Source organism: Rhinoraja longicauda, chromosome 26, assembly GCF_053455715.1.
Source record: "Rhinoraja longicauda isolate Sanriku21f chromosome 26, sRhiLon1.1, whole genome shotgun sequence".
Taxonomy (NCBI): domain Eukaryota; kingdom Metazoa; phylum Chordata; class Chondrichthyes; order Rajiformes; family Arhynchobatidae; genus Rhinoraja; species Rhinoraja longicauda.
Genome location: NC_135978.1, coordinates 1946547 through 1967093, shown reverse-complemented (window position 1 = coordinate 1967093; position 20547 = coordinate 1946547). Strand labels below are relative to the sequence as shown.

At 47.4% G+C, this 20547-nt stretch overlaps 1 protein-coding gene across 1 annotated transcript in view; it reads right to left on the bottom strand.

Moving 5' to 3' along the window:
* LOC144606551 (sodium-dependent serotonin transporter-like) overlaps positions 1-10672 on the bottom strand; it is a 57977-nt gene extending 47305 nt beyond the window's left edge. The window contains exons 1-2 of the mRNA XM_078422806.1: positions 10555-10672; positions 5714-6280 (exon numbers count right to left, since the gene is read on the bottom strand). Of these exons, the coding sequence (XP_078278932.1) occupies positions 5714-6280; positions 10555-10672 (685 nt within the window). The remainder of the gene's footprint in view (positions 1-5713; positions 6281-10554) is intronic.
* Positions 10673-20547: the final 9875 nt, after the last annotated feature.

Genomic DNA, 20547 nt, shown 5'->3' with positions numbered 1-20547 from the left:
ATCCGTGCGTGCGCAGTTGGGGGAGGGTTGCCGATTGGAGGGGGGCAGGACCTACACGAATGACGGGAGTGGTGGCCAAGCGGCTGAAGACAGGAGGAGAGGTTTGCACGGAGGGTTGCCGGGCCTGCAGGAGAGATTTGGGACCAACGGGTCCACGCCTGGCTAGTAACCCTCTAAACCTGTCCTATCTATGTAACTGTCCAAATGTTTCTTAAATGTTGCGATAGTACCTGCCTCAACTACCTCCTCCGACTGCTTGTTCCATACACCCACCTCCGTATGTATAAAAATATTACCTGTCAGGTTCTTATTAAATCTCCCCCCCCCCCCCCCCCCCCCCTCACACCTTAAACCTATGTCCTCTGGTTCTTGATTCCCATATGCTGGGCTACAGACTGTGCTTTTATCTGTTCCTCTCATATTCCACTTGGGCAGTTTAATCCCAACAGTAGGAACAATTAATTCACAATTATAGGTAACTAATCTACAAACAACCGCCTTCTCCTTTTCTCTCCCCCCTCCACCTGTATCCACCTATCACTTGCCAAACTTTGTCACGCCCCAGCACTCTTTTCCATTTTTTTCTGCCCTGTCTGAAGAAGGGTCCTGACCCAAAACGTCACCTATCCATGTCCTCCAGAGATGCTGCCTGACCCGCTGAGCTATTCCAGCAATTGTGCATTTTTTTGTAAACCAGCACCTAGGACGGCACGGTGGCGCAGTGGTAGAGTTGCTGCTTCACAGCACCAGAGACCCGGGTTCGATCCTGAATACGAGTGCTGTCTGTAGGGAGTTTGTACGTTCTGTTTAAAGAAGATATGTGGGGCAAGGCTTTTACATTGAGGGTGGAGGGTGCCTGGAACGTGCTGTCAGGTATGCTGGTCGGCGTGGACTCGATGGCCCAAAGGGCCTGTTTCCACGCTGTACCTCTAAACTAAACTAAACTGAAAGATTGGAGAAAGTAGATTCAATGTTTACTTTTGAAAGGGAGTTGGGTATACAATAGAAATACTATTGCAGCACAATGGGTAAAGAAGTAGAATAAAATGGAACTGCGGATGCTGGTTTATATCAAAGATAGACACAAAGTGCTGGAGCAACTCAGAGGGTCAGGCAGCATCACTGGAGAAAATGGATAGGTGACATTTCAGATCAGGTCTGAAGGGTCCCGACCCTAAACATCACCTATCCTTGTTATCTGGAGATGCTGGCTAACCCGCTGAGTTACTTCAGTGAAACGTCACCTATCCATGTTCTCCAGAGATGCTGCCAAGTGGGAGAGTCTAAGACTAGAAGTCATAGTCTCAGAATTAAAGGACGTACCTTTAGGAAGGAGATGAGGAGAAATTTCTTTAATCAGAGGGTGGTGAATCTGTGGAATTCTTTGCCACATAAGGCTGGGGATGCCAAGTCAATGGATATTTCTACTGCAGAGATAGGTTCTTGATTAGTATGGGTGTCAGGAAGAAGGGTTATGGGAAGAAGGCAGGAAGATGGGGTTGTGAGATAAAGATAGATCAGCCATGATTGAATGGCGGATTAGACTTGATGGGCCGAATGGCCTAATTCTGCCCCAAGAACTAATGAACTTATGCCTGGCCTGCTGAGTTACTCCAACATTTTGTGTCTATCCTTGGTGTAAACCAGCATCTGCAATTCCTTTTTATACTTTAGACCAAAGTCTTAGCTGTTGCAAAAGGCAAAGAAAGTTATCAGAGGAATAGAACGTCGGGGTGGCGCCGCAGTAGAGTTGCTGCTTACAGTGCCAGAGACCTGGGTTCGATCCAGGCTACGGGTGCTGTCCGTACGGAGTTTGTACCTTCTCCCCGTGATCTGTGTGGGTTTTCTCCGGAATCTCCGGTTTGCTCCCACACTCCAATGAAGTTCAGCTTAATTGGCTTCGTATGAATGTAAAATTGTCTCTAGTTTGTGTGGGATAGTGTTTGTTTAGTTTAGTATAGAGATACAGTGCAGAAACAAGCTGTTCGGCCAACCGAGTCCGCACCGACCAGTGATCCCCACACACTAACGCTATCCTACACATACCAGGGACAATTTACATTTATACCAAGCTAATTAATCTACAAACCTGTACGTCTTTGGAGTGTGGGAAGAAACCGAAGATCTCAGAGAAAACCCACGCAGTTCACGGGGAGAACGTACAAACTCCGTACAGATAAGCACCCAGAGTCGGGATTGAACCCGGGTCTCTGGTGCTGCAAGTGCTGTAAGGCAGCAACTCTACCGCAGCGCCAAATCTCAATTACCTTATATATGGTGATAGTCTTGCTTAACTGTATGCAAAGAAATTATTTCACTGTACCTTGGTACACATGATAATAAAGAAACCGCTGGATTTTACTATCACATGTACCTAGGTACAGTGAGTTCCTTTATTTGCAAATCCATCTCTTCACACAGCCTCTTCAATGAACTGACCATTGACACCACAATCCTGCACCATCCAGTTATCAAGGGCGGCATGGTGGCACAGTGCAAGAGTTGCTGCCTCACAGCGCCAGAGACCCGGGTTCGATCCCGACTATGGGTGCTGTCTGTACACAGTTTGTACGTTCTTCCCGCGACCTGCATGTGTTTTCCCCGGGTGCTCTGGTTTCCTCCCACATTACAAGGATATACAGGTTTGTAGGCTAATTGGCTTCGGTACTTGGGTAAATTGGATAGTGTTAGTGTGTGGGGATTGCTGGTCGGCGCAGACGCAGGGGACTGAAGGGCCTGTTTCCACACTGTATCTCTAAACTAAACAAATTGTGGAAATGCAAGGATGTCAGGCGTGATTCTCTGGGATGTTACCTGGGCGCGACATAAAAGGGGAGAGGGATAGGCTATGCAAAACACAAGAAATTAATTAATTAATTAATTAAGTCTGTCTGTCTGTCTGTGTCTGTGTCTGTCTGTCTCCGGACCTTTAACTGATGCACTTCCCCCCCCCAGAGCACAGCCGCCCGTTCCGGCATGCCTCGCGCCTGTCACTCCTCAGATCGGGCCGCGTTGACCGTCGGGTGGTGTAGTCACCTCTCCCGCTCCGAGAGGGGGGCACCCGCCCGACTGACGGCAGTGCTGCGGGGGGATGGAGCGGTTGAGGGGGAGGGAGGGGAGAAGGAGGGGGATGGACTGCGTGAAGGGGGGGGGGGGGGGAGAGCGCACTCCATTCTCATCTCAACCCCCCGTTAAAACTCCCCCAAACCTCTCCTGCATTAACTGAAATTGTGTTTGGGAGTTTTTTCAGAGCCCCACTCACGCACTCCATTCCCCCCTCAATCCCCCTTAAAACTCCCCCAAACCTGTGCTGCATTAACTTAAATTAGTTTCTGGTTTTTGTAAGAGACCCACTCCATCCACACCCCCTCAACCCCACTTATCATCCCCCGCCACAACCCACCTTATCCCCCCCTCACCCACTCCATTCCCCTCAGCCCCCTTATCCCCCCCCTCCCCACCCCCATTCACCCAATTCACCCCCCCTGAGCCCCCTTTAAAACTCCCCCAAACCTCCACTGCATTGGTCTAACACCCTCCCCTTACTCAGCCACTCAATTCCCACCTCAACCCCTCACTCAGGCACACCATTCCCATCTCAACCACCCCCCCTTAAAACTCCCCCAAACCTCTCCTGCATTAACTGAAATTGTGTTTAGAATTTTTTTTAGAGCCCCACTCACGCACTCCATTTCCCCCCTCAATCCCCCCTAACTCCCCCAAACCTGTGCTGCATTAATTTAAATTGGCTTCAGGCTTTTTTAAGAGCCGCACTCACCCACTCCATCCACACCCCCTCAACCCCACTTATCATCCCCCCACAACCCACCTTATCATCCCCTCAGCCCCCTTATCCCCTCTCCTCCATCCCCCATTCGCCCAATTCATCCCCCCTGAACCTCCTTTGAAACTCCCCCAAACCTCTAATGCATTGGTATAACACTCAGCCACTCAATTCCCCCCACAGGGGAGGGGCATGTGGGGGTGGCTAGGGGGATGGAGTGGGTCAGTAGGGGGAGGGGGGGTAGGGGGTTTGAGTGGGAGGTTGAGGGCGCTACAATACAGGAGAAGCTTTGGGTCCAGGCCTCACCCAATCATACCCTCTCCCCTTCCCTGTCCCCCCTCTACGAGGAAGGGCCCAACGGGTCCACTTGGTCTAGTAATGTATTAAAAAGGAACTGCAAATGTTGGTTTATACTAAAAATAGATACCAAAGATAGTGTTAGTTCAGTTTAATATAGAAACAGAGTGCTGGAGTAACTCAGCGGGTCAGGTGGCATCTCTGGAGAACATGGATAATTGACGTTTTCGGTCAGGGGCCTTCTTCAGACTGTAACGTATAACACTCCCGACCCAAAACATCTCCTATTCCTTTTCTCCAGAGATGCTACCTGACCCGCTGAGTCACTCCAGCTCTTTGTGTCTATATTTGGTGTAAAACAACATGGAAACAGACCCTTCGGCCTACCAAGCCACACCGACCTTTGATCACCTGATCACACTAGTTCTATGTTATTCCACTTTCTCATCCACACCCTACACACTAGGACCAATTTTACAGAGACCAATTAACCCACACATTTTGAGGTTGTTACTGTGACAAGGGAGAGGTGTTTAGTTTAGTTTTAGTTTAGTTTATTATTGAGATGTCCTCCGAGGCACAGTGAAAAATGATTAGACCTTACAGATACAGCGAGGAAACAGGCCCTTCGGCCCATTGTGTGTATGCCAACCAGCGAGCACTCCGTACACTAGCATTATCTTACACACTAGGAACAATTTACCAAAGCCAATTACCTACAAACTTGAAGAAGGGTCTGAAGAAGGGTCTCGACCTGAAACGTCACCCATTCCTTCTCTCCAGAGATGCTGTCTGTCCAACTGAGTTACTCCTGCATTTTGTGTCTACATTCGATTTCAACCAGCATCTACAGTTCTAGCTTACATACAAACCTGTGCGTCTTTGGAGTGTGGGAGGAAACCGAAGCACCTGGAGAAAACCCACGCGGTCACAGGGAGACCCGGGTTCAATCCCGACTACGGGTGCTGTCTATGTGGAGTTTGCATGTTCTCCCACATGGGTTGTCTCCGGGTGCTCCAGTTTCTTCCCACACTCTATCGACCGATTGGGAAATGGTGAAGGATTGGAAGGATTTGGAATGAAGGGTTGGGAGATGAAGGGTTGGGGGATGAAGGGTTGGGAGATGAAGGGTTGGGAGTTGAAGGGTTGGGAGATGAAGGGTTGGGAGATGAAGGGTTGGGAGATGAAGGGTTGGGAGATGAAGGGTTGGGAGATGAAGGGTTGGGAGATGAAGGGTTGGGAGATGAAGGGTTGGGAGATGAAGGGTTGGGAGATGAAGGGTTGGGAGATGAAGGGTTGGGAGATGAAGGGTTGGGAGATGAAGGGTTGGGAGATGAAGGGTTGGGAGATGAAGGGTTGGGAGATGAAGGGTTGGGAGATGAAGGGTTGGGAGATGAAGGGTTGGGAGATGAAGGGTTGGGAGATGAAGGGTTGGGAGATGAAGGGTTGGGAGATGAAGGGTTGGGAGATGAAGGGTTGGGAGATGAAGGGTTGGGAGATGAAGGGTTGGGAGATGAAGGGTTGGGAGATGAAGGGTTGGGAGATGAAGGGTTGGGAGATGAAGGGTTGGGAGATGAAGGGTTGGGAGATGGTGCAGGTGATCAAGAATGACAAGGTTCAGAGATTGCTTACCGCCTCCGTTCCGATAGCAGATGTAGGGGAATCTCCACACATTGCCAAGGTCAGCCACGTAGCCAATTATCGATAGCAAGAAGTCTGCTTTTTTCTTCCAACACATTCGACGTCCAGAGATGGTTTTATGCACCTCTGAGGGCAGGGCTGGAGCACTGTCCCCTCCCTCGCCCTCACCTGTGGGTCCACTGATGGAGGCCTGGGCTTTCTCGCCCTTCTTCTGAAGTTTGGACGATAGCTTGAGATGATTCCTCGGGATCTTTTGGAGGGACCTGGAGCTCCGGATCAGAACCCCGTTCCCCTTGTAATCGTCCTCCTCCTTGTAATTGTCCTCCTCCTTGTAATTGTCCTCCTCCTTGGCGGGCTCTACCGTCAGTTTCTCTGGGTTGAGGGGATAGACCTCGTTGTGCAAGGGATGTAGTGTGTCCCTTCCACCGGTCTTGGGGACCTCTCTGATGCCCATTGGAGTCAAGACCAACTGTGAGGGCCCTCGAATGAAACTTCTCGATAGAACATCCATTGACTGTTCTTCACAAGTCTTACACTCCCCGCTCAATCCTGCAGATTCTATAGACACAAAAAGATAAACATAAATTAACACACAAGAGACTGCAGCGGCTAGAATCTTAAGCAAAACCCAAAGTTCTGGAGGAACACAGCTCAAATTTGGTAACTGAAATTTCACGGTACCTTAATCGGTACTTGTAACAATAAACTGACCTTGAAACGTTGAAGAGTAATAGGTGTATTATCATATCATATATATACAGCCGGAAACAGGCCTTTTCGGCCCTCCAAGTCCGTGCCGCCCAGTGATCCCCGTACATTAACACTATCCTACACCCACTAGGGACAATTTTTACATTTACCCAGCCAATTAACCTACATACCTGTACGTCTTTGGAGTGTGGGAGGAAACCGAAGATCTCGGAGAAAACCCACGCAGGTCACGGGGAGAACGTACAAACTCCTTACAGTGCAGCACCCGTAGTCAGGATCGAACCTGAGTCTCCGGCGCTGCATTAGCTGTAAAGCAGCAACTCTACCGCTGCGCTACCGTGCTAATTACCAAGTGATTAGCACAGGTGTCAGAGGTTATGGGGAGAAGGCAGGAAAATGGGGCTAGGAAGGAGAGATAGATCAGCCATGATTGAACGGGAGAGTAGACTTGATGGGCCGAATGGCCTAATTCTACTCCTATTCCTTATGACCGTATGACATCAAAGCAAAGGTGAAATATTCTTCACAGAATGCAGGCATAGTGTAGATGGAACATTACGGCAGGGGTGGACAAGTTGGGCCAAAGGTCATGTTTCCGAGCTGTATCACTCCATTATTATGATCTTTTAGAGGATGTTGCCAGGGAACATTGAAGGTCTGAGCAACAGAGAAAGGTTGGGCAGGCTAGGACTCTATTCCTTGGAGTGCAGGAAGATGAAGGGTAATCTTATAGAGGTGTATAAAAGCATGAGAGGAATAGTTCGAGTAGATGCACAGAGCCTCTTGCTCAGAGTAGGGGAATCGAGGGCAAGAGGACATAGGTTTAAAAAGAAAGGGAAAAGATTTAATGGGAATCTGAGGGGTAATTTTTTACACACAAAGGGTGGTGGGTGTATGGAACAAATTGCCAGAGGAGGTAGTTGAGGCTGGGACTATCCCAACATTTAAGAAACAGTTAAGACAGATACATGGATAGGACAGGTTTGGAGGGATATGGACCAAACGTGTGCAGCTGGGACTAGTGTAGTTGGAACTTGCCGGTATGGGCAAGTTAGGCCGAAGGGCCTGTTTTCGCAATGTATCACTCTATTACCCTATGATTTCATGACAAGTAGATTTAGTCTGAAGAAGGGTCCCGACCTGAAATGTCGTCTGCCCATCTACCTCCACAGTGGGAGGATCTAGGACCAGAGGGCACAGCCTCAGAAGAAAAAAACGTACCTTAAGAAAGGAGATGAGGAGACATTTCATTAACCAGAGGCAGATGAAAATGTGGAATTAAGTGCCACCGATGGCTGTGGAGGCCAAGTCATTGGGTATTTTTAAGGGGGAGATTGACAGATTCTTGATTAGTACTGATGTCAGGGGTTATGGGGAGAAGGCAGGAGAATGGGGTTAGGAGGGAGAGATAGATCAGCCATGATTAAATGGTGGAGTAGACTCGAGGCCGAATGGCCTAATTCTGCTCCTATCACATATGAACTTAAGCTGACTGACCAGCTGAGTTCCTCCAATACATATAAATTAAACAAGGATTCCAAAATAAAACAACTTCTTTGAACCAAGATTCGGCAGCAAGGAATTATAGCTTTAGATTATTATTGTCACGTGTACCGAGGAACAGTGAAAAGCTTTGTTTGTATGCTATCCAATCAGATTGGATAATACTATACATAAATACAATCAATAGACAATAGAAAATAGGTGCATGAGTAGGCCATTCAGCCCTTCGAGCCAGCACTGCCATTCAATGTGATCATGGCTGATCATTCACAATCAGTATCCCGTTCCTGCCTTCTCCCCATATCACCTGACTCCGCTAACTTTAAGAGCTCTATCTAGCTCTCTCTTGAAAGCATCCAGAGAATTGGCCTCCACTGCCTTCTGTGGCAGAGAACTCCACAGATTTACAACTCTCTGACTGAAAAAGTTTTTCCTCATCTCTGTTCTAAATGGCCTACCCCGTATTCTTAAACTGTGTGTCTGAAGAAGGGTCTCGACCCGAAATGTCACCCATTCCTTCTCTCCCGAGATGCTGCCTGACCTGCTGAGTTACTCCAGCATTTTGTGAATAAATCGATTTGTACCAGCATCTGCAGTTATTTTCTTAAACTGTGGCCCCTGGTTCTGGACTACCCCAACATTGGGAATATGTTTCCTGCCTCTAATGTGTCCAATCCCTTAACAATCTTATATGTTTCAATAAGATCCCCACTCATCCTTCTAAATTCCTGTGTATACAAGTCTAGTCGCTCCAGTCTTTCAATATACGACAGTCCCGCCATTCCGGGAATTAACCTAGTGAACCTTCGTTGCACGCCCTCAATAGCAAGAAAATCCTTCCTCATATTTGGAAACCAAATCAACCCAAACACAAGTACAATAGGCAGAGTAAAGGGGAAGATACAGAGTGCAGAATATAGTTCTCAGCATTGTTCCGCACCAGTTCCAGAGGACAAAGTCCAATGTCCGCAATGGGGTAGAGGTTATGGAAGGATCGTTCAGAAGCCTGATAATAGAGGGGAAGAAGCTGTTCCCGAGTCTGGTGGTGCACGATTTCAAGCTTCTGCACCTTCTGGCGGATGGGAGCGGGGAGAAGGAATGACCGGGGTGGGACAAATCCATGATTGTTTCCAATCTCCTCAGAAATTTTAATGGAACAAAATTGCTTAGTTATTACAAAATAACATTTCTACTTTATTCTTAAAATATTTTAAAATCCAGTAGTATTTACAGATATAGAGAAGTTGTAGCTGATAAAGTAAAATTGTTAGAAAAAAAATTGCAGATGATACATGAACTTGTGCGTGATTATATTTTCAAACAATTCATAAACATTACGCTAATTACCCGCTTAGTTTTAGTTTAGTTTAGTTTCGAGATACAGCACGGAAACAGGCCCTTCGGCCCACGGGGTCCGCACCAACCAGTGATCCCCACACACTAACACTATCCGACACATGCTAGGGACAATTTTACATTATACCAAGCCAATTAACCTACAAATCCCTACATCTTTGGAGTGTGGGAAGAAACTAAAGATCTCGGAGAAAACTCGCAGGTCACGGGGAGAACGTACAAACTACGTACAGACAGCACCCGTAGTCGGGATGGAAACAGCAACTCTACCGCTGAGCCACCATGACACCTTTCTAGGGTTTAAGAACATTTCTTTCCCATCTCTAGTACTTTTATGGGACATTTTCTATATTTGAAATATAATTGAGAGTACATCGCACACCTTTGGTTAATTCTGTGTGAAAACTGTAACTGGTTATTGCAAGTACTGCACTTATAGAATAAAACTTGTGGCATCCAAGCTATTTATTTTCTGAGTCCTCACCCGACATTATCCTTCCTTGAAATCTTTCGAAACTGAGGACCTCACTAAAGGTTGGAATCATCAATCAGGTATTTCACTAGGTGAACAAGTCTCTCATGTGTATTTTCACTAACTGCTGGGAACATGAGCGATTTTATTACTCTTAAAAGGTGATCTATTAAAATAGGATTAATCTGCCAGATGTAAGAATCTGTTATCGCTGTTAAATGTTCTAACCAACATCAGTATTCAAGGAAAGGGTATTGCAAGCTTTTTGCTCCCCAGACCATCACACAAACCAACCTCCCTTCCATCGACTCCGTCTGCACCTCACGCTGCCTCGGCAAGGCCAGCAGCATAATCAAGGACCAGTCTCACCCCGGCCACTCCCTCTTCTCCCCTCTCCCATTAGGCAAGAGGTAAAAGAAGTGTGGAAACGCACACCTCCAGATTCAGGGACAGTTTCTCCCCGGCTGTTATCAGGCAACTGAAGTTACTTTCCTAACAATAACTGAACAGCGGTGCTGAACTACTATCTACCTGTCTATTTATATGTTTACATATTCTGTTGTGCTGCATGCAGCATGTAAGAATTTCATTGTTCTATCTGGGACATATGACAATAAAATACTTTTGACTACCTCCTTGATCGGTCTTTGCTGCCTTTACCTTGCACTGAATATTATTCCCTTATCACGTATATGTGCACTGTAATTGGTGTATAGTCTTTCCGCTGACTGGTCAGCACGCAACAAAAGCTTTTCACTACACGTGGCGATAAACTAAACTAAACTTAAACTGAACATTGAGGCCGCCATCACCAGCACCGCCGCCGCCGCCGCCACCAGCACCACCAGTAGCACCACCACCACCACGACCATCAGCAGGCCCAGACCCGCGACGCCATCGCCGCCCATGAGGCGCAGCACCAACAACTCGCCGCCTTCCCCACCCGATCCCGGACCCGGACCACCGCCGCCGCTGCCGTCGTCGTCGACCCTTCCTTTACCGCTTCCCCCGGGACCGCAAGCACCGCCGTCATCCGCCCACCCGCTCTCCCGCCGTCGACTCTCCCCCTCACCCGCTCTCCCGCCCGCGCGCCGTCGACTCTCCCGCCCGCGCGCCGTCGACTCTCCCGCCCGCGCGCCGTCGACTCTCCCGCCCGCGCGCCGTCGACTCTCCCGCCCGCGCGCCGTCGACTCTCCCGCCCGCGCGCCGTCGACTCTCCCGCTTACCCGCCCGCGCGCCGTCGGCTCTCCCGCTCTCGAGCCGTCCACTCACCCACGCGCGCGCCGTCGACTCTCCCGCTCTCGCGCCGTCCACTCACCCACGCGCGCGCCGTCCACTCTCCCGCTTACCCGCCCGCGCGCCGTCGACTCTCCCGCTCTCGCGCCGTCGACTCACCCGCTGACCGGGACCACCTACGCTTGGGTGAGGTTTCGGGTCGAGAACCTTCTACTGACTTCTCTAACTTTAAGTAACTCTCTCTCTCTCTTCTCTCCCCACCCCCACCATCCCAGTACTCGACTAGTTTGACTGTGCTCCTGATTACATTTTATCTCTGGTATTAAATCAGATTTAATATTAGTTTTAGCCTTAGAGGTACAGGCCCTTCCGCAACGACCAGCAAGCAGTCCCCGCACACTACTAGCACCCTCCTACACACACTCGGAACAATTTTACAATTTTAACCCACAAATCCGCACGTCTTTGGAGTGTGGGAGGAAACTGGAGATTAGTTGGGGTGTCAGGGGTTATGGGGAGAAGGCAGGAGAATGGGGTTGACAGGGAACGATAGATCAGCCACGATTGAATGGCGCAGGCTTGATGGGCCGAATGGCCTAATTCTGCTCTTATGACTTATGAACATGAACTGTTCCATGTTCCATGATAGATGTTCCATGGGTGCAGCGGTAGAGTTGCTGCCTCACAGCGCCAGAGACCCGGGTTTGATGCTAACTACGGGTGCTGTCTGTACGGAGTTTGTACGTTCTCCCCGTGACCTGGGTGAGTTTTCTCCGGGTGCTCAGGTTTCCTCCCACACTCCAAAGGCGTGCAGGTTTGTAGATTAATTGGTTTTGGTAAAATTGTAAGTTCTCCGTAGTGTGAGTAGGATAGCAGTGTAGATAGACACAGAAAGCTGGAGTAACTCAGCGGGACAGGCAGCATCTCTGGAGAGAAGGAATGGGTGGCGTTTAGCCTCGGTAAAAATTGTAAATTGACAGTGTGTGTAGGATGGTGCTAGTGTACGGGGTGATCGCTGCTCGTCGGGGACTCAGTGGGCCGAAGGGTTTGTTTTCACACTATCTCTAAACTAAACTAATCTAAACTAATCCAGCAGAGGTGTGGAATAAAGGATCCATCTCCGCCGTCTACATGAATTGGCTTGATATAAGTGTAAAATTGTCCCTAGTATGTGCAGGATAGTGTTAGTGTAAGGGGTGATGGCTGGTCGGTACGAACTCGGTTGGCCGATGGGCCTGTTTCCGCGTTGTATCTCTAAGCTTGTTTGAATGACCCTCATCTCGGTTGACATGAAATGCTTCGAGAGACTAATCAAGAACCACATCTGTGCCCTCCTTCCTCGCAACATGGACCCACTACAGTTTGCATACCGTCCGAACAGATCCACGGATGATGCGGTCTCCCAGGTTCTGCACACCGCTCTCTCTCATCTGGACAGCCAGAAGGGGGGCTATGTGACGATGCTGTTCATTGACTTTAGTTCAGCTTTCAGTACCATAGTCCCCACCAGACTTGCTGAGAAGCTGCTGGAACTGGGGCTTCATACTCCTCTGTGTGCCTGGGTCCTGGACTTTCTCACCGCCAGGCCCCAAGTGGTCAGGATGGGGGAACACACATCTAGCTCCCTCACCCTGAACACAGGATCCCCCCAGGGTTGCGTCCTTAGCCCCCTACTGTACTCCCTGTACACACATGACTGTGTGGCCAGGTTCAGCTCAAACTCCATCATCAAGTTTGCTGATGACACTGTGGTGATGGGCCGAATCTCCGACAACGAAGAGAAGGCCTACCGGGAGGAGGTGGCTGATCTGGCATTCTGGTGTTGGGACAATAGCCTCCTCTTGAATGTTAAAAAAAACTAAGGCGCTGATTGTGGACTTTAGAAGGGCTCACCATCCAAGGACGTACACGCCACTGGAAATAAATGGGTCTACTGTGGATAGGGTGAGCAGCTTTAAATACCTGGGAGTCCACATCAAAGAGGATCTGACATGGACAACGCACATTGCCGCACTGGCGGGTAATGCAAGGCAGCGCCTTTACCACCTTAGCTGAGGAAATTCAGAGTATCTCTGAGGATCCTTCAATGCTTCTACTCTGGGGCTGTAGAGAGCATCCTGTCCAGCAACATCACAGTCTGGTTTGGGAACAGCTCTGCCCAGGACAGGAAGGCCCTGCAGAGAGTAGTGCGTTCGGCAGAACGCACCATGGGAACTACACTCGCCCCCCTGCAGGACCTATACATCAGGAGGTGCAGATCAAGAGCAAGCATGATTATGAGGGACCCCTACCACCCCAGCAACGGACTGTTCCAGCTGCTACGGTCAGGCAAACGCCTCCTCTGTCATGCTGTGAAAACGGAGAGGATGAGACGGAGTTTCTTCCCACAGGCCATCAGGACTATTAACTATTATAACTCCAGGGACTAAATTTTCTTTTCTGTATTAATTTAATTTATATGCTGTAATTGTAATTTGTTTTGCACAATCCGCAGGCATTGCCACTTTCATTTCACTGCACATCGTGTATGTATATGTGACAAATAAACTTGACTTGACTTGACTTGACTGTTCCATGATAGATGTTGCATGTTTCATGTTCCATGTTAGAGCCATAGAACAGTACAGGTAGCAGTGGATAGGCACACAAAATGCTGGAATAACTCAGCGGGACAGGTAGCATCTCTGGATAGAAGGAATGGGTGACGTTTAGGGTCAAGACCCTTCTTCAGACTGAGAGTCACGGGAGAGGGAAACAAGAGATATAGAACAAATGAATGAAAAATATTTTATCAGCCTTTGAAGTAGGGTCTCGACCCAAAACATCACCCATTCCTTCTCTCCAGAGATGCTGCTTGATCCGCTGAGTTACTCCAGCACTCTGTGTCTATCTATTGGAAGGATACAGCTGTCCTTACCATTAATAGGGAAATCAATTCCCTCTGTTTGCATTGTGCAGTGTGTGCGTTATTCACTCTTTTCCACAAGCCATCAGATTTTATCCCCTGCCACACAATGGGCTTTAACAGGTTAATGTTTGGTTGTTGTATGAACTAAGCAACCAAAGAGAATAACAAGTTACAAATTTTGTCAAACATGCACCGCACACGTGTTAATATTGTCCGGCGCTGAAGCCAGCACACAAACACTGATTACGATAGAGCCTCAAGTTTATTTATCTTTCGATGTACAGCACACACACGTAATGCCTTCCTAAAAGTCAGCACTGCAACTTTTAACAATTTCCAGGTCGTCACCTTTACTTCATTTAAAGTAAATGTTGTTCATCCTTTAATTTTGACAGATTGAAAATAAGATTCTGTCATTCTAAACTTAACCCCTTCCTTACATGAGAATTTCATTTTTGCATTTAACAAAAGGTCATAAGGAATATAAATAGAATTAGGCCATTCGGCCCATCAAGTGTACTCCGCCATTCAATCGTGGATGATCTCTCCCTCCCTACTAACCCCATTCTCCTGCCTTCTCTCCATAACCTCTGACACAGGTTAGAGATTCTAATCAAGAATCTATCTTTCTCTGCCTGAAAAATATCCATTGACTTGGCCTCCACAGCCTTCTGTGGTAATGAATTCCACAGATTCACCACCCTTTGACTAAAGAAATTTGTCCTCATCTCCTTCCTAAAAGAAGCTAAAATATTCCTGAAAAATTGTTTGTTTAATTTCCTATCATAAACATTTAATATTATCATTTAATCTACCTAATAATATTTGAATAATATTCTAATATTCATCAAAATAAGGGTGGCACGGTGGCACAGCAATAAAGTTGCTGCCTCACAGCGCCAGTGACCCGGGTTCGATCCTGACTACAGGTGCTATCTGTACGGTTTGTACGTTCTCCCTGTGACCTGCATGGGATTTCTCTGGGTGCTCCAGTTTCCTCCCACACTCCAAAGACGTACAGATTTGTAGCTTAATTAGCTTCTGCAAATTGTCCCTTGTGTGTAGGATAGAACTAGTATACAGTTGATCACTGGTCGGCGTGGACACGGTTGGTTGAAGGACCTGTTTCCTTGGTGTATCTCTAGTCTAGTCAATAACGCAATAAATGAATGATCAGAAAATACTAGGTTACCAAAACCAAAGTCTATAGTGACACCAAAGACACAGTCCATAAAAGATCATAAATCCTTTGGATCTGATGAGATCTATACCAGGTTATTGAGAGAGGCAAGAGAGGTGAAGAGTTGGTCTTGGTTTGTGTTTGGCACAGTAACAGTTAAAGGCCTGTTCCTGTACTGTACTGCTTTGCATTCTATAGTTCACCAACTAAGGTTCATAAGCCCATAACTCATAGGAGAAGAATTAGGCCATTCAACCCATCAAGTCTACTCCGCCATTCAATCATAGCTGATCTATCTCTCCCTCTCAACCACATTCTCCTGACTTCTCCCCATAACTCCTGACACCCGTACTAATCAAAAATCTATCAATCTCCATCTTAAAATTCCCAATGGCTTGGCCTCCACAGCCGTCAGGCAATGAATTCCACAGATTCACCACTCTCTGGCTAAAGAAAATCCTCCTCATCTCTAATCACAAGATATAGGAGTAGAATTAGACCATTCGGCCCATTGATGGCACTGCCCTGAGCTGGTTCGTTTCCTACCTCAAAGGTAGGAGTTTCGCCATCAACATAGGAAGTTATTCCTCTTCTCCAGCTAGCCTCTCCTGCGGAGTTCCACAAGGCTCCATCCTAGGCCCCATTCTCTTCTCTCTATACATGCTCCCCCTTGGCCAAATCATTCAAAGGCACGGCATTTCTTTCCACTGCTATGCCGATGACACTCAGCTTTACCTCCCCCTGAAACCCAACAACCAGTCAAATTTAAACAGCCTCTTACACTGCCTTGAGGACATAAAATGTTGGATGGCACAGAACTTCCTCCAATTAAACGAGAGCAAGTCTGAGGTCATCCTATTCGGCCCCCCCGACTCCATCAAATCGATAACAGGCAGTCTTGGAAGCCTATCCTGCCTAGTCAAACCGCATGTCAAAAACCTCGGCGTGATATTTGACTCTGCATTAAAGTTTGACAAGCAAGTCAACGCTGTGGTAAAAGCCAGCTTCTTCCAACTTCGTACCATAGCTAAAATCAAACCTTTCCTCCAATTCGACGACACTGAAAAAATCATTCACGCTTTCATTTCCTCCCGCCTAGGCTACTGCAACTCCCTATACACTGGGATCAGCCAATCATCCCTGTCCCGCCTGCAACTGGTTCAAAACGCCGCAGCGAGACTCCTGACGGGTACCCGTAAAAGGGACCACATCACGCCGATTCTGGCCTCTCCACTGGCTCCCTGTACGGTACAGAATCGACTTCAAGCTCCTCCTATTCACATATAAAGCCCTAAATGGACATTCCCCCCCTACATCAAAAATCTTCTAACCCACCTCTCTAACTCCAGGTCCCTCAGGTCGGCCGACTTGGGGCTACTCACTATCCCGCGGTCTAGGCTTAAGCTCAGGGGTGACCGCGCTTTTGCGGTTGCAGTTACTAGACTGTGGAACAGCATCCCTCTCCCCATCAGAACTGCCCCCTCCATCGACTCCTTTAAGTCCAGGCTCAAAACCTATTTCTACTCCCTAGCGTTTGAGGCCCATTGAGGAGGCGCTGTGAACTGTTTTGTATGTGCTGTTATGTTTGTGTGCTACTGTATGTTTCATTTTTTCCTTAGTACCTAATCAGATGTACAGCACTTTGGTCAACGTGGGTTGTTTTTAAATGTGCTATACAAATAAAATTGATTGATTGATTGATCGAGTCTACTCCCCCATTCAATCATAGCTTATCTCTGCCTCCTAATCCCATTTCTCCTACCTTCTCCCCATAACCCTTGACACCCGTTGTAATCAAGAACTTGTCTATCCCTGCCTTAAAAATATCCACTGACTTGGCCTCCACAGCCTTCTATGGCAATGAGTTCCACAGATTAACTACTCTCTGACTAACAAAGTTCCTCCTCACCTCCTTTCTAAAAGAGCGCTCTTTAATTCTGAGACTATGACCTCTGGCCCCAGACTCTCCCACCAGTGGAAACATCCTTTCCACATCCACTCTATCTATGCCTTTCATTATTATGTAAGTTTCAAAGATCTCTATTGTGAGGGGCAGTAATGTCACCCCATTAAATCTCCTGTACACACCGGGCATGTGGAGTCAAGAATGTTTAATTGCCATGATTATTGGCAACGGTGCATTTACTGCATCTTAACATAAAACACACAGATGAATGTACAATAATCAATTATACGATAAATTAATATTCAGTAATTGTCAGTAACCAGAACATGAAAGTGCAAAAGTGAAGTCCGAGTTTTGTTTAGTTTGTTATAGTGCTTTTTAGTGCAAGTTTAGTTTAGTTTAGTTTAGTTTAGAGATACAGCACGGAAACAGGCCCCTATGGCCCACCGAGTCCACACCAACTAGTGATCACCCCGTACACTAACACTATCCTACACACTTGGGACAATTTACAATTTTTGTTTACCAAACCCCAATTAACCTGAGAACCTTAGTTTTAGAGATACAGCGCAGAAACAGTCTCTTCAGCCCACCAAGCCCACGCTGATCGGTGATCCCCAACAACTAGCACTATCCTATACACTAGGGAGAATTTACAAAAGTTGTTTAACAAAGCCAATTAACCTACACACCTGTACATCTTTGGAGTGTGGGAGGAAACCGAAGCACCTGGAGAAAACACACGTGGTCACGGGGAGAACATACAAACTCCGTACAGACAGTACCTGTGGTCAGGATCAAACCCGGGTCTCTGGTGCTGTGAGGCAGCAACTCTACTGCTGCGCCACAGTGCCGCCCTGTGTCTCTGATCTAACCTTGTGCTGGTATAATGTTTGCACTGAAACATAAAATAAATCTGAAAGGTTATAATCTCACTGCCAACATCAAATTAAGCGACTCTGACTGGTGAATTTTAGCAAAACCCTCATGTTGTCACAGATAAACAATTCAATATTCTTCACAGGAAATCATTCGTAGATGGATAAACCAGATGGCAATGTGTACTGTAGCGAGTCTGATAGCGGATGGGTGTTGCAGACGAAGTTTATTGCATGGTCCAAAAACTCCGTGACAATCGCAACACTCAAACTGTAGACAACTACCTAACGTCTTACCTAAACGGATTTCAACGCTAAACTGACTATCTCTCCCGCTCTGGCACACCTGGTGACCTCGCTAGCCAATCCGAGGGTTCGAACTCTCCCAGCCAATCCCTATGTCCCTACAGTACAATGCTTGATTATAAAGCAGTCAAGAACATTCTTGGGGTAGACAATAGACAATAGACAGTAGGTGCAGGAGTAGGCCATCCGGCCCTTCGAGCCAGCACCGCCATTCAATATGATCATGGCCGATCATCCACAATCAGTACCCCCTTCCTGCCCTCTTCCCATACCCCTTGAATCCGCTATCATTAAGACCTCTATCTAACTCTCTCTTGAAAGCATCCAGAGCATTGGCCTCCACTGCCTTTTGAGGCAGAGAATTCCACAGATTTACAACTCTCTTCATCTCCGTTCTCAAGCATCAATTTTTAACTTCATTTGAACAAAGACGTAGCTCTTGACTGCATCTAGAAATGTTCTCAGAATTAAATACCAGCATCCTATTTGATCAGTGGGGTGAGGGGGGGGGGGGGGGGGGGATAGGGGGGGAGTGTATTTAATGCTATGCTAAAACATCTGCTTTGCTGATGCATTTCCACGTAAATGTTCTTCAGTTCAGTTTCAGTTAAGTTTATTGTCGTGTACCGAGGTACAGAGAAAATATTTTGTTGCGTGCTAACCAGTTAGCGGAAAGACTACACATGATTACAATCGAGCCATTAGCAGTGTATTGATACATAATAAGGGAATAACGTTTAGTTTAAGGTAAAGCCAGCAAAGTCTGATCAAAGAGAGTCTGAGGGTCTACAATGAGGTAGATAGTAGATAGCAGATACATGATAAAGGGAATAGTGTGAATAACATTTAGTGCAAGATAAAGCCAGTAAAGTCTGATCAAAGATCTCCAATGACGTAGATAATGGTTCAGGACTGCTCTCTGGTTGTGGAAGGGTGGTTCAGTTGCCTGATAATAGCTGGTAAGAAACTGTCCTTGAATCTGGAGGTGTGTGATTTCACGCTTCTGTACCTCTTGCCCTATGGGAGAGGAGCGAAGAGGGAGTGCGAGACTGGTCCTTTCTTTACCTAGCAAGCAACTGCAGATGCTGGCCAGCAGGTGTCACCGTGAGACCGCGTTCGAGACACAAGGAACTGCAGATGCTGGAATCTTGTGTGGAGCTGGAGTAACTTAGCGAGACAGGCAGCATCTCTGGAGAGAAGGAATGGGTGACGTTTCAGGTCATGACCCTTCTTCAAACTCACTCATTTCATTGGTCTCAAAGAGTCTGAACCCGAAACATCATTACAGAGAGACATGCTGGCACCCTTTCTCTTTGTCATTGTCCTTGATTATGCAATGAGGCAGGCACACAAGGAACACAAGGACCTTGGCTTCACAATCACCCCAAGGCGTTCGAGAAGAATCGGGTCAGTCAACTTGTCAGACCTCGACTTCGCTGATGACATCGTCCTGCTGTCAGACCAAATTGGGGAGGTACAAGAGCTGTTCGGCAGGGTCGAGACGGAGTGCGAGAAAGTGGGCCTCCACCTCAATGCCCAGAAGATGGAGTACATGGCGTTCAACAGTGGTGAGAATGAGCCTCTTAAGACCACTGGCAGTGCATCTCTCAAGAAAGTGGAGGACTTCAAGTACCTGGGAGCGAGGATGCAGAGCTCAGAGAATGACATCAAGGTCCGGACAGCGCTCGCATGGAAAGCCCTCGATAACATGGGGAAAATATGGATGTCTTGGATGCCTAAGGGTCTCAAACTAAGATTATTCCATGCAACCGTAGAGACAATATTATTGTACGGGTGTGAGGCATGGACTCTCACTCGAGCACTGTTCCAGTCTCTCGATGGCATCTATATCCGAATGCTCAGAAAAGTCCAAAATGTCAGTTGGAGGGACCACACCCATGGAAGGCGGAACCCGGGATGATCTAACAAGACGATGCTGGAGACGTTGATGGAAGACACATATGTAGAGACAAAAGAGGAGCTTGCCAGCTGTATGGAGGACAGAGATGTGTGGTGCTTCCGTCAAGAATTTATCTAGGAAAATAACTGCAGATGCTGGTACAAATCGAAGGTATCACAAAATGCTGGATTAACTCAGCAGGTCAGGCAGCATCTAGTAGAGAAGGAATGGGTGACGTTTCGGGTCAAGACCCTTCTTCAGTCTGAAGAAGGGTCTCGACCCAAAACGTCACCCATTCGTTCTCTCCTAGATGCTGCCTGACCTGCTGAGTTACTCCAGCATTTTGTGATACCTTCAAGAATTTTTCAATCTCTGCCTTAAACATACTCAGTGACTTGGCCATCACCACGGTGACCAAAGGGCATGTTTCCATGCTGTATCTTTCATGTACAGTCATTCATTTGACTGA